General features: G+C 56.9%; 1 protein-coding gene across 2 annotated transcripts in view; it reads right to left on the bottom strand.

Annotated features, from left to right (window-relative positions):
- The window catches only part of ITPR3 (inositol 1,4,5-trisphosphate receptor type 3), a 67192-nt gene that overhangs the window by 51110 nt on the left and 1685 nt on the right, over nt 1-14397 (bottom strand). For both annotated transcript variants that reach the window (XR_009693549.1, XM_061146459.1), the window contains exon 2: nt 1756-1826. Coding sequence is in view for 1 of the 2 variants with exons in the window: in XM_061146459.1 (XP_061002442.1) it covers nt 1756-1826 (71 nt within the window). In the remaining variant the exon portion in view is untranslated. The remainder of the gene's footprint in view (nt 1-1755; nt 1827-14397) is intronic.

The following is a 14397-nucleotide window of genomic DNA, read 5'->3' as shown; positions in this document are numbered from 1 at the left end:
GGCCTTTCTCTCCCCTGGACTGTGGTCTCGAAGCTGGGAAGGTCTGTGCCCACGTCTCTGACCCCAGGTTCTCACACTCCAGCGAACACCTGCCAGCCAGGGGGTCGCACGGACTCCTGCCCTGTCCCAGAGAGTGGGCTTCTTCTCAGGTCCACACAGGGCCCCAGGGGGTCCGGAGGGGCCTCTGCCCGCCTCACCCTGACACCCAGGCCAAGGGCAGAGGGGGCAGGAAGGAGGATGGAGGCTGAGCCCTCTGGGTGTCTCCAGGGATCATGGGGCAGCCCCCGAGGCTGGGGGGGGGGGGCCCTGCTCACGGGCTTTGGGACTATAGGGAGGAAGAGAAAGGAGGGGGCGGGAGGAGGGCAAGAAGTCAAAGGAGCACTTGTTCTGCTAAGTAGAGGTTTTGTTGTCACAAACTGGCCCCAAACTCTGTCTCCGGGAACTCCAGGGCAAGCGTTGGTCCACCACACCCCACTGTCCGTCACCACCGCCCACCTCGCCACACAGCTGACTCCACACACCACCACCTTGTCTTCTCCTGTCGGCCCCGGACCCCGCCCCCCAGCCCCTCACAGCCCAGCCTCGGGACCCTCACCAAGCCCTCCAGCCCTAAGTTCTCTCTAAGAACTCACGCGAAGCCCTCAGCCAGAGCAGAAGTGCCAGCTGTCCTCTTTCCGGCTCCAGGAACGTGCCGGTGTGCCCGCCCTCACCCTAGCTGCCCCCCAACCCTGACTTCATGGACCAGGGCGGTCTGAGCAGGTGGTCCGCACGCGCACCCTGAGCCCTCCACGTTTATCAGGAGCAAGGCCGATAAAGAACACCGGTGGTGCTGGTGGGAACTGGGGAGGGGCCCGGGGTCGGGGAAAAGGTGAGGGAGTGTGACCAGACGGGGCTAGACACAGGGGACATGTGGCCAGGCACGCCCCGACCTAAGAGCCCACTCAGGCACAGATAGAAGCAGAACAGCAGATGTGGGCCCCCTGTGGCCTGGGGGGACCCCCTCTGTCTCTGTACTCCGACGGATGGGCAAGGCCCCAGCAGAGATGCCCAGGAGGCCGCAGGGCCCTCTTGAATCCTGCTCCCTCCCTCAACCGCATCCCTCTCGGGACAATCCCAGCTGACCTCTCCCCCAGGAGCAGCCATGTGGGCAGACAGGCGGCACCGCCCGGCGTGTCCCGGCCCGCTCCCACCCTGCCCACCACACCCAGGATCCGTCTGCCTGCCTCAGCCTCACACGGAGTCACTGATGACAGCTTCCCCTGCTGGGCGCCGGGGCAGCAGGGTTTCAACCCCAGGCCTGCGGGGCGGGTGGAGGCGCCCACGGACCGCAGGGCACACAGAGCCGGGAGGCAGACGCCCAGAGTCACACGGCAGAGCCAGAGCCCGCACCACAAGCCCCCTCAAGCAGGAGTCCCCCGCGCAGCCTGGGGCGGGAGGAGGGAGGAGGGGACGTGGGCCCCGGCCGGGCCTCCTCCGGCCTGAGCAGGTCCCCAGTCACGCACAGAGCCCTGATGGTGCGGGGAGGTCAGGGGAGCACAGGCCCGCGGCCAGAGGTGGTGCGCCCCTATGAAGCACCACGTGCCCCCACGAAAGTGGAGAGAGGCCACCCTGACAAGATGGCGTCCTCGGCCGACGGGGGCTCCACGGACATGAGGGCTGCGGGCGCCCAGCCTGACCCACCCGCTGGGCCCCGGCTGCGTCCACGCCCAGGACTCCACGGGGCAGGAGAGTCGGTAGGGGGCGTGGAGGACTCACCTCGGAACTTCTTAGGCGGGTTGTCCAGGTCGCCAGCCGCGGGCTCCACCACACAGCGGTCATCCACCAACCTGCGGGACAAGGCAGCGAGTCAGCAGAAAGAAGACCCCTGCCTGCCCAGGCGGCCCCAGGCACCAGGACGGCCTCCAAAGAGACCGCTCGAGGGACGGAATGGAAGGCTGGGTTAGCAGATGTAAACTTTTATATATGGAGTGGATAAGCAACAGGGTTTTACTGAACAGCACAGAGAACTACATTCAGTATCCAATTACTGGAATGGAAAAGAATGTAAAAAAAAAAAAAGAATGCATGCATGTAAAATGGAATCACCTTGCTGTAAAAAAAAAAAAGAAAGAAACCTCTCTCTCCATCACTGATAATCCCGTACCATCAAGTCATCCCCTTTCTGGGCAGCACTGTTAAAAGGCGAGGTCCCCTGGGTGGGGGTGGGGGAGCCCCCACAAAAAGCTCAGAGGCACATGCCATCTGCCACCGCCCTCCCCCGATGGAGCTGGAGCTGCGTCCTGGGAGTCTGCGGCCAGTCTGCGCTGGCACACACTGCCCACGCAACTCCTGGCAAGGCCCTGAGACCCCACCCAGACCTGATGGAGGAGGGAGAGAGAAGGGGACCGAGAGACAGGAGACTCAGAGAGACACAGAGAGACAGAAAAGGCAGAGTCAGAAAGACAAACGGAGTAAGAAGCAGAGGCAGAGAGAGACCAGAAACAAGCCGGTGAGAAACGCTTATGAGACACCAAACTAGGGGACAGCCTCTGGGTCGCCAAGACAAAACAGACCTTGCACCTTCCCGGCCTCCATCAGACCCGCTCCACACCCTCCTCTGTGGTCACCATGGGCCTGAAATTCCTCCCCTCCATCCTGGCTGGGGTTAATCCCGAGTCTCTGGAGGACACCCACCCACCCATCCATCCATCCATCCCCACATTTAACATTCTTCAACGCCACACAAGGCTCTAACACAATGATGGTGACGACGACCAGCCACCATCTCAGAGGCCAACTCTGTCTCAGCACTTCACAACCTCCACCTCGGAATTCTCACCAACTCCCTGCAGGGGGCTAGTCATGAGCACTATTTTATAGAAGAGGAAACTGGGTTTGAACATTAGTCTGTCTCAAGTCACAGAACTAATTCCAAAGCCTCCTTCTGCTCCTCCCCTCCTTGGATTGGCCAACAAGGCCTTTTGTGATCTGACCTCACCCGAGCCAGCCTCACAACCTCCCTGCCCCAGCTGTGCTAAACCTCTCGTCTCCACAGAGTGGTCCCAGCAGCTGCCCCACCGCTACCCCTCCAAGCCCCTCCATTCTTTCATTCTTTTATCCTCAGCCCCTGCTGAGGTGAAGCCTTCCTTGGCCAGTGCCCTCCCGCCCTCGGCGTCCCCCGACGCACCCAGCCCCGTGTTCCCGCAGCACCTGGTCCTGGCCTCTCCCGTGGCCACGTCTCTTCTGTGGCTCCTTGCGGTGTCTATACCATGAGTTCCCTGAGGACAGGAGCCTGGGGTTTCCCCTTTGGAATCACCAGCACGACACAGTCCACAGTAACAATAATGACAGTGAGCAGGATTTTGCTTCTAATGTTTTCATATATTATTTAATTTTCTAAGTCTCCCCTGTTTTTGCAGGAGTTATGGAGAGGGCAAACGATCTGACCAAGGACACACAGCCAGCAAGCAGCAGAGCTGGGCTTTGAAGGCAATGGTGCAGCCTCAGGAAGGGGAGAGAAGGGCCTGCGGTGAGGACCCACTCAGACGGCTCCCCGTCCCCAGCCTCCAGCTCCATCCTCTCTCCTCCACCAGCACTCAGGCCCTTGGTCTGAGCCACTTCTTGGCCACACAGCATGGGTTCCAAGCACCACTTGTAAGTTCACTGATAACTTCCGCCTCCACCTCCTCTGTCCCTCTTCCCCCAAACTCCAGAGTCGTAATCTAACCACCCACTCCGCGTCTCCACTTGGATTCAGCACATTCCCAGCGGAGCTCCTGCTCTTCTTGAAGTCCTCTCTCCATCCAGCTAATCCCTCCTTCCAATTGCTTGGTCCTCTCACTCACCTCTCACAGCTAACCTGTGAGGAAATGCTGTGGGCTTTATCGTTAAAACATGTATGGAATCTGAATCTAAAGTAAGACAAAGATGAACCTACCTATGCAACAGAAACAGACTCCCAGACATAGAGAACGGACTTGTGGTTGCCACGGGGTGGGCAGGGGGGCATCAGGGAGGGATGGAGAGACTGGAGTTTGGGATGAGCAGATGCAAACTATTATATACGGGAGGGTTAAACAACAAGGTCCCGCTATAAAGCACAGGGAACTATATTCAATATCATGTGATGAGATCATAATGGAAAATAATCTATATTATAAATGAGTCACTTTGCTGTACAGTAGAAGTTAACACAACACTGTCAATCAATTGGACTTCAATAAAAATGTTTTTAAATATGTACAGAATCTGACTTTTCATCACGCCAACACCACTTGGTCCAGGCCCCCAGCGGCTCTCACCTGGATATCACTGCCTCCCCACTGGTCTCCTGACACCCCCTCACCTCTACAGCCTGTCCTCCACAGAGCAGCAAAGGGATTCCTTTAAAAGGTCAGTCAAATCAGGGCAGTGCTCTCCTGGGAACCTCTAAAACCACCCATCTCAGAGGATAAGGCAAGAACTCACAAGACCCCTTCACCTCTCACACCTCATCTCCTCCACACACCCTGCCCCTTGCCCACTCTGCTCCAGCCCACCGCCCTCCTCGAGGCTCCCCAAACCTTCCAGGAGATTTGACCCAGCTCTTCCCTCTGCCTGGCACTCTCTACCTTCCTGGTTCCACCCCTCCCTCATCTCCTTCAGATCTTGGCTTAAATGACCCATTCCTTTAGCTGGGCTCCCTCCCTATCCTTTTAAAAACTGTGGACTGCCTCTCTCACACGTCTCATCCCCCTGCCCTCCTCATTGTTCTCCATAGCACCACCTGGCCTGCTACAGTTTATTTGGGGTCCTATTCCTCCCCGACCTGAGATGGAAGGTTCATGAGGACAGGGATGCGCCTGAGTTGCTTGGAAATCTGTGAATAAATATTGTGTTGGCAATTCTTTGATATTTGAGGCAACCTGAAGAGAGAGATCCACTTTTAAAGGGAATCATTCCCCCAAAGACTTGTTTTACCTTGGCCCCTTCTTTTGTGCCAGTGTTCCCGTGGAGGGACTCCAACCAGGTTCACACACAGCCATACCTGACGCTGGCCTGCTGCGCTCTCCTCTGGTGAATGTCAAGGTCAGAGTTCAGCATCTGTATCGCTTCCTCCTGTATCCCCAGCACCTGGACCACCTGTCTGGTGCGGAGTGGCACACTCGAAATACATACTGAGTGAATTAATCATTTTACTGGCTACTAAGGGAAGCACACAAGAAGCAAAAGATAAGGTCTCTGCCTCAGGGAGTTCAAAACCTCATTGGGAAGACAAGTCACAGACACAGAAGAGTTCATGATCTAAGGAATACGCATGGGTGCCAAGTGATGCTACCAGCTGTGGACTTCGTCCAAGAAAGGGAGAGGTCAGAGCTTGCCCAATCAGAGAAGGTGTGAGAGAAAAGGCAAGAGCTGTGCAGAGCCTTGAATAATTCATAGAATTTCCTGTAAGACATTAGTGAATCAGATTAGCTGGCTGTCTCTTGGCAAAGCCCTGAGAGGAGGGGTTGCAGGATGGGTAAGTTTTGGTAGGGGAGGGGAGGAAGCCGGGGCGGGGCTGGGACCTGGCACTGCTGGGGGTAGTGGACAGCCATAGGGCATTATGGAAGTCAGGGCAACGGAGAGAGGCTGGGGTACCCCCTCGACCTCCATCCTGACCATTGCATAAGGCCCTTGTAAAGGACATCTCCCCAGAGACTACCAATCTGAGGAAAACCCATCCTCACCTCAGAAACCCTCCATCCCTCCCCTGGGAACTCTTTGTCTGGGTCACACATGCACAAAAAAAGACATGCAAGTTTGGATGCCTGGCGTGCTTTTCCTAATCCCCCTGGCATAAATGTCCCTGATCATTATGTGGATGTCCTTCTGTCCCCACCTACTCTGGCATAGCTTCTGAAGCCCTGCTGTCTCCAACTGAGCCCCTCCCCAGTGCCCAGTGGTTTACAGAGCAGGGCACATTTGGGGAGTGCAAGCTGAAGCCACTTAGAGAAGGGGAGGGGTTGGTCAGAAGGGTAGTGTGGCCTCCAGCAGAACTGCAAGCAAGGTCAGAAAGGAAAACACCCCAGATCGGCAGCCAAGAGGGGACAGGAATGGTCTGTATGGACGACCAGAACAGAAAAGCAAGCCATGTGGACCATGAAATAAAAAAAGGCAGGGGGCTCCTGGAAGGCATCAGGAAAACAGGCTCAGGAAGATGGGACTTTCAGGACCTCCTCCTGGATCCAACATCCCACTCCCTCCCTTCTCCAAGTGCGGGTCCTGGATGAGCAAAATCAACACAGCCTGGGAACATTCTGCACCCCTCCCCTGCAGCCTCTGAGGGATGGCACCTCGCCCTCTCCATCATTGCATTTCCCATCTGGAGCGAAGCCCTCCACCACAAAGAGGGCAGCCAGCGGCAGGATGTTTAGGAAGTCCCAAACTGCCCCGCAGCGCGCCCGCGGAAGTCTCCCCTCCGTCCCTCGGAAGCTCCTCCTCAGGGCTGAGGCATCCCAAGAAGGTGCTATCGGGCGGGCGGGGAAGGGAGGGGTGTCCCGTGAAGCCATTAACAGATAAGCGGGAAAGCCCTTATCATACGGGCTGCGGAGAGGGAGACCCTGAGGCCAGAGGGAGGCACGAGGGCCGGGACATCCGACGGCTAAGTTTCGATGGAGGGGGAGCCTCAGAGGGCGCGGCCGGGACTTTCGAGCTTCTGGGTAGAGCTAGAGGCGGAGAGGTGGTGGCCCAGCGCCCCCCCGAGGCCCCCTGAAGCCCCGCCCCGATCCGCCGAGGCCCCCTGAAGCCCCGCCCCGGACGCCGAGGCCCCGCCCCTGCCCGCCGAGGCCCCGCCTACTCGCGGAGGCCGCAGAGCGCTCCCGGCCAGCCCCGGCCCCGCCCCCGCAGTGGAGCGAAACTCGCCTCCCCGCGTGCGGCCGTCGCCCCAGCCGCGTCGCGGAGGGAGTACGAGCGCGGCCTCGCCCCGGCCTGCCTCCCACTGCAAGCCGCCGCCAGGACGCTGGGCCCCGGCCAGGCGCGCCCGGGGGCGGCAGAAGGCGGGCGCGAAGGGGTGGGACGAGCCGCCAGCGCCGGCGCTTTCCTCCCGAGCCGGGGAGCCCGCGGGGGGCCGCCCGGGGGAGCCCTTCCCACTGGTGGCACCCACATCCCGGCCGTACCCGCCCCCTCATTCTCCCTCAAGGTGGGGGCATCTGTGTGCACTGTACTAGCCTGGCTTCCGATGCGCACCTGGCGCCGTAACCAGGTAACCCCTCCCCGCCTGAGCGCCTCCATCCCCGTCCAAGGGCTGGGGAATGGCCTACTCCCGCCCGCGCTCAGCCAGCCCTGCGTCCTGCCACATTCAAGGCGGGCCACACCTCCGATCCTGCGAGTCCCTGTCTGTCCCCACCAACTAAAGATGCGGGGGCGCCTCAGCCAAGATCACCTTAGAAGAACCGACGCTCCACTGTGCAGAACACGTTTACTTTATAAATCGTTTTTACACCCAGTACCTCATCCCATTCTTACCACAGTCCAGTGAGGTTCACAGAGTTAAAGGAACCACCTGGACCATGCTGGAGGTAGCTGATGGCACTTGTACAATCTAGGTCTCCATCGGTCCCACAAAACTTTACTGCGAAGGGAGGATGTGCTGGGTGGGAGCTCCTGCCCACCATGCTGAGTCCCGTGAGTACGGGAGCTGCCTTCTACACTCTCGCCAGCTGAGGACAGTGGGAGACAGAAGATGGGTCTAAGCCTGCACCGTACAGGGCCCAGGAGGAATCGGCATGGTGGGCAAGGGGAGGGGGTGAGAGGAGAGAGAGGGTCCGGCAGCAAGTCGGTGGGCAGGCCTGCCCTGGACCCTCTGAACAGGAGTTAGTGGACAGCTCTGCTCTAGAAGGATGTGGAGGGCGCTGCCCTGAAAATGCCCCAGGGTCTGCACCCCCAGACCTTGGTAGGAAGGGAGAAAGGCAGATGCATCCAGGGGCCTACCTGGGGTGGACTTTGAGATCAGGTGAAAGCCACGGAAAAGGCAGTGGGGCGGGTCAGTGCTGCCAGGAAAGATTAGATAAGGAGGAGGAAGAAGGGAGCCAGAAGTGGTGCAAGTGACTATCAGAGGAGCAGCTGAGGAAGGAGGCCTGCAGACTGGGGAGACCCCCAAAGATCCCTAGACAGCCCCTCCCTGATCTAGCCTGGGAAAGAGAGGTGCAGGGGGAGACCAAGGAGCTCAGGCCGCACGGTTAAAGGAACAGCCAGTTCCAGACCCCAGATCTCCTGACTCCCAGCCCAGGGCACTGGCCACCACCCCACAGATCTAGGCCAGACCCACAGAAGACCACTCCCAAAGCAGGCACTGTCAGAACACTGGGATCAGCTGGTGGTGGATGGAGGCCTTGGATTCCCCCTCCCCAAATACTCAGAGTCACATCCGCTGGTGGGGGTGGGGAGGAATGCTGGGCAAGTAACCCAGATTCACTGGCTGAGATCCCTGGCTCATCAGAGAAAAGCAGTCCACTTCAGCATCCCTGCCGAAAAACACCCATAAACCTGACCTCTACACGTCTTTCTTTACCAAGGATCCACCCGGAGCCACCGAAGGGACCAGTGTATATGGACTTTAAAATAAGCATGGCTCATCCTTTCAGAGAGCTTATGTCTAGAAAGGACAGTAAGCCACACACTCGGGCTCTCGGGGAACCCCAAGAGTCTCCCCAGTGAGGAACAGAGGCAGCAAATGTGATTAAACCTGACCAGACAGAAATAAAGACCCTTGGCCAGGGCACAAGCTTTCAGAGCGCTGCCTCTGCCCACAGGCCTGCCTGTGAGGCCAACCCTCTGAGAGCCTGGGTTTCTGGCTCTCAGGGCTGGATGGGCTCTGGCAAGTCCTGGGGTCTCTATTAGGCCAAGGAAGAGAGGGATGGGGAGCAGGGGAGACAAGAGAGCTGAGAAAAGGCACAGAAGAGGGCCAACAGTGGGCCACCCAGCCCACCCCCAGGCCTCTCTCCTGCACTCCATCCAGGGAGTGGGCTCTGAGCCCATCCAACCTGCCTCCTAACTGAGGCTGGAGGGGCCTCTGCAGGGCAGCCCCGAGGCCTAGGCCACCCAGCTGCAGACCCTGCGGGGCTCTCTGGGAAACAGAGCAGCAAGGGCAGCCCTGATGACTCCACAAAGGGAGACTGTCTACAGCCTCCCCATCAGAGGGAGGAAGAAAGAAGTGGGGGCAGGCGCTGCTTCAGATTAAAGGAGACTCAGGAGGCATTATGAATCAAATTAACACATGGACCTTGATCAGATCCTAATTTAAAGACACCAGTGGTCGAGGCCAGACTGAGAACAATGGAGTGGATTGGACTATGGATCCGGCATTGGATGCTATTCGGAAATTACTAACTGGTGTGATGACAGTACTGTGGTTACACAAGAACACAGCCTATTTCTTAGGAACGTAAAATGAAAGATGTAGAGGCAAAAACATGCACTGCATGTAATCTACCATGAAATACTTCAACAAAAAATAAGCAGAGTAAATATGGCAAAATGTAAACAATGACTAGGTCTAGGTGGTGGATATGTAAGTGTTCTGAATGATTCTCTCCTTTTTTTTTTTCTTTTTGCAGCACTGCGAGGCATGCAGGACCTTAGTTCCCAGACCAGGCATCGAACCTGTGCCCCCTACACTAGAATGTGGCGTCTTAATCACTGGACCACTAGGGAAGTCCCTTTTCCTGCTTTTATAAATTATATATATGCCTCCAGTTGGTGGTAAGGGGTCAAAGGGACAGCACTGACCAGAGCTGTAAATACTCGGCCAAGTACACCCATTGCCAGCAGGAACAGCATCTCTGAGACACAGACCGAATTCTCCCTCTCACAACCTGTCACCCCCGTCACCCTATTTCTAAACTCAGATCCTGTAAAGCTGGCTCTCCTGCAGGCTGGAGGAAGGGGGTGATGGCTGGCTGGCTGGCTGGCTGAGTGATGGGAGAGGGATTTGTAAACCAAATATGCACAGGTGTCTGCCTCAAACACCTGCAGCTGCCCCTGGGCTAAGATTTACGTTCACTGTCTCTTCTGGCTCTGCATACCTGCCAGCCAAACAAATGTGAACCTTTGCACGCGAGTGATCATTTCACTCCCCACTCAGGCCCCAGCCAGAGGTCCCCACAGCCCATCTCCCCGAGTGGCAACCCCTCTGCAATGTGTCCCCCTCTCCAAGCCCCAGTCCGACCACACCCCAGGTCCACTGGGGTGGACCATTTCTGCCCTGGTGTAGAAAATCCTGCAGCCTCTTCTCCAGTAGCCCTGGCGGACTCCTGCTGGGTCACCCCCCAACTCCCCAGGGGTCCACCATACAGGAGGCTGCAGGTACAAATGCTGGGAACCACGGCCACCCTGGGCGCGACCAGGGTGACAAACGTGGGGGGCTCGGAGCTGAGGCCTGTGATGAACTTACTGGAGATCTGGGCCCTGCTCTAGCCCCCACTTCCAGAGAGGAGACCCCCAGGTCCACACGGGGTGAAGTGTGGTGAGCAGGCCTGGGGGTGGACTGCAAGGAGGAATCTGCTCGGGAGTAATCAAAACACAGACGCCTCCCCCCAAAGGAAGGGCAGAAAGCTGCCATGACCCCACCCTGAAATCTAGCATATCACCCCACCCGGAGCCCAAGCCTCTGCCCCACCCACCCACAGCCTCACGGGGCCAAGCAGGGGAGGGGAGGGGACGTGGGTCAGGAATGTAGGGCAGGGCAGAGCAGGAGCAGCTGGCTACAGCAGGATTCTTTTAGGGCCCAGGAGGAGCAGGCAGCTGGGTCCCTGGAGCCCCACGGCAGGACCTTGGAGCTGATTCTGTCCTTGGGCCACGCCCACACTGACTGTCTCCACTGCAGCCCTCCCAGTCGCAGCCACCACGCCCAACCTGGCCCCGCCTGGAGGGCAGAGACTGGTCCTACTCCCCACACGCCTAGTGCAGTCCTCTCAGATTCACTGAGGTGAAGTGAGCATCCCTGGGGCACTGGATCCCAGCTTCCTCCTCCTCCTCCACCACCTCCACCACCAGAATTAGAGAGAGTCAGCAAGGGAAGAGATGTGCCTGGGCATTCCCCGGTGGTCCAGAGGAAAGGACGCCACACTCTCACTGCTGAAGGCCCAGGTTCAATCTCTGGTCAGGGATCTAAGATCCCACAAGCCACTCAGAACAGGAAAAAAAAAAAAGGTGTGCCTTCCTTTTGATCCTGGACTTCCACTTCGGGGAACCTGTCCCAAGAGGTTAACTGGACGAGTTGGTGTTCCGGTATGGACTAGGATGTTCAGTGCAGATTGTGTAGAACAGCAAGAAATGTACAGACAAGCCAAATGCCCAAGACTAGAGTTGCTTAAATAAGTGAGGTACATCATACAGCGGGGCCCTCTGTGACCACAACACTCGTAGGCCAGCATGCATGGGAAACACACAGCTTAATGTATTCTCCCCAAAAAGCCAGTATACAAAGCCAGATGTGCAGTTTGACCATTTTGTACATGTTTATTTGTGGGTGCATAAAGACTAGAAAGTCCATATAGAGGCTGTCAAGATAATCACAGTGGTATTACAGATAACTTTTTATTTTAGTTTTTTCAAGTTTTCTCCATGGAGCATATATTATTTTTAAATCAGGAAAAAAACAGTATGGGAATCCCCTGGCGGTTCAGTGGTTAGGACTTGGCGCTTTCACTGCCGGGGCCTGGGGTTCAGTCCCTGGTTGGGGAAATAAGATCCTGAAAGCCATGGAGCACAGCAAAAACAAAAACTTTTTAATTAAGAAAGGAAAAAAAAAATGTATTTTCCAAAAACCAATGAGTTGTATGGACTGGTCTAGAGGAGGCTGAGACCTACCTTAGGGCGCAGGACAGGGGTAAGTCCAACATCTCATTCCAGTGAAATCACAATTAAATGAAAGCCAAGGGCAGTTCAGACTGCCCATGGAATTTGGTCTGCATGGGGGGGGGCCAGCGCCCCCTCCTGGAATTACCCTTGTCTCAGAGACTTAAGACTCAACAGGCTCTTAGGGACCATTTCTCCCAGCTCTCCACTGTACAGACTAGAATAGGCTGGACTCTGTCTTGGTTACCACTGATTCCCCAGTGACGAGAACAGTGTCTGGCACATAGTAGGTGCCCATCAAAAGTTTGCTGAATGACTTAGTGACGTCTGATGAAAACTAAGAGATGGGCTTTCTGGACCAAGGAGCAGACCTCAGACCCCACCCCTACAAGTGTTAATACAGTTGGTCTGACATGAGACGCTGGAACTGGATTTTTCTTTTTTAAAAACACACAGGGATTCTCAGATGCAACAGAGCACCTTAGAGGACTATCAAGTGATAGTCCTCTAAGATAGAAACACACTCTGAGAGGCAGGGCCTTGCCAAAATCACCCCTCCAGTGAGTGACAAAGTAGGTCCTGACCCTGAGACCCGGAGCTTCCTCCACATTGACCTCCGCGTTCCCTAGGTCCTGACCTCCAAGGCCCACCCTCTTGGAAAAGCAGATCACACCCCCTGTGATCACCAAGCCCTGAGTGACACTTGTCCAGAGGCCCTGACCCCAAATGGTGCTCCAAGGCCCAGCCATAGGCAGTCAGAGGCAATCTGACCCATCCTGGGAGCTCAACTGCACAACCTCGTCCACCCACACTCCCCAGCTTACCGAAGGAGTCTGGGGGCCCCTCCTCTGGGCACTCAAAACAGACCTTCAGGGAACTGCATATGAGACCCAAGGGGCCCATCCCACACTCCCCGGGGCCAGTTCCCCCCAGCCACTGCCAGAAGCTAGAGTAAATCCTTCACTGGCAGTGGCCCCCCTCCGCCTCTGCTGCCTCCCACGGCAGCAGGGGGCGGGGGGGGCGGGGGGACGAGGCAGGGTCCCGGCCATGCACTCCTGCCAAGGACACGCATGGGCCTGCTCTCCCTTCCCGCCGAGGTCTCAGCCTGCTCCGGGATCCACTCCCCAAACCCCTCCCGTCCTTCCAACCCAGAGTTAATGTACAATCGTCACCAGGAGCTCTAATTATCCAGGCGGCTCTAATTGGCCTCCTCCACTTGGCTCGCAGAGATCGGCTGGAATCTGAAGGCTGCCCCAGACTCCCTCCTCCACCAGTGCCTGCACTTCCCACCTCCCAGCTGAGCAGCCTCACTGGCCCCCAAGGCTGCACTTGTCCTCACCAAAGTCACTTCCTCCAGCCCTCACTGGGCACCTCTGGGGCACCAAGCATTGGGATCGCCTGGGAACTGAACCAAATCACCCTCCAGGGTTCACAGACATGGGCACCAACAGCCAGGGTGAAGGCAAAGTGGGACCAGAGCTGAGGATGGAGGCAGAAAGATTCCAGTGAGGGTGGAGCAGAGGGAGAATCACAGAGAGTGATGCTTCTCTTTTAGACACCAAAAGTCTAAATTTTAGGCTCAAAATGCAGATTCTGATTCAGTAGGACAGGCTCGGGTGTGAGATTATGTACTTTCTAACAAACTTCTCCGTGATGCTGATGCTGCTGGGCCAAGGACCACACTTCGAGTGGCCATGCTTTGTGGTGTTCAGAAATCATTCTTCCCTTGAGTTTGGCTCTGAGCATGTGCCCAGCACAGTGCTGGAGTGAATGAATGGGGTGATTAATCAGTCAGTCCTGGCAGAGAGCCCAGCATTAGAAGGCCCTACAGAGAAACCTCCAACTAATCATAAAGCATCAAACAATACAATTAACATCGTAGAGGAACTTGTACAAAGTAGTTTGAAGCACAAGAGAAAAGGGGTAAATTCTGCCCTGGTCCGGGGCGGGGGGAGGGGGGTAGGGTGGGGGGCTGGATCTCACAAAGGAGGCGCTTTGCACCAGGTCTGAGAGGGTGGGTTAGATTTACCCAGGTGGAGACTGGCTGAAGGGCGGGGGCAACACAGAAACAAAGGTAGAGACAGGACAAGGTTCCAGGAATCTCAATCCAGGTGGTGCATCGGGGGTGTGAAGAGGAGGTGAAAAAAAAAGAAAGACAATTAATTTGGGGCCAGCGCATGCCGGTGCTAGAATGCCGTCTGGGAGGGCGGGCATGCAGGCGTCAGCGGCAAGTTGGGAGCTCTGGGAACCGGCCCCCGGAGCAGAAGGGCTCTGGCAGTCACAGGCCCAGCCTCAGAATCAGATTGGCGAGCAAGAGGCCGCTTCCTGGGGCAGGAAGGGCTGGGGCGAGAGGGAGCTGTGTTAGGAAGCAATAGAGGGAATCCCTGGCAAGCGGATGAGGCCTGTGTGAATGGCAGGAGGAGACGTTTCCCTTGGGCTTCCCTGGTGGTCCAGGGGCTAGGACTCCCCGCTTCCACTGCAGGGGGCGTGGGTTGGGTCCCTGGTCAGGAAACTAAGATCCCACCCGCCAGACAGTGCGGCCCGGCCAAAAATTTCTCTTGATTCTGTTAGATCTCACGGGTGCTGAAAAAGCCCCCAAGA

Source organism: Dama dama, chromosome 7 (assembly GCF_033118175.1).
Source record: "Dama dama isolate Ldn47 chromosome 7, ASM3311817v1, whole genome shotgun sequence".
NCBI classification, from domain to species: Eukaryota; Metazoa; Chordata; class Mammalia; order Artiodactyla; family Cervidae; genus Dama; species Dama dama.
Note: the sequence above shows the minus strand (reverse complement) of the source record. Positions and strands in the feature narration are given on the sequence as shown.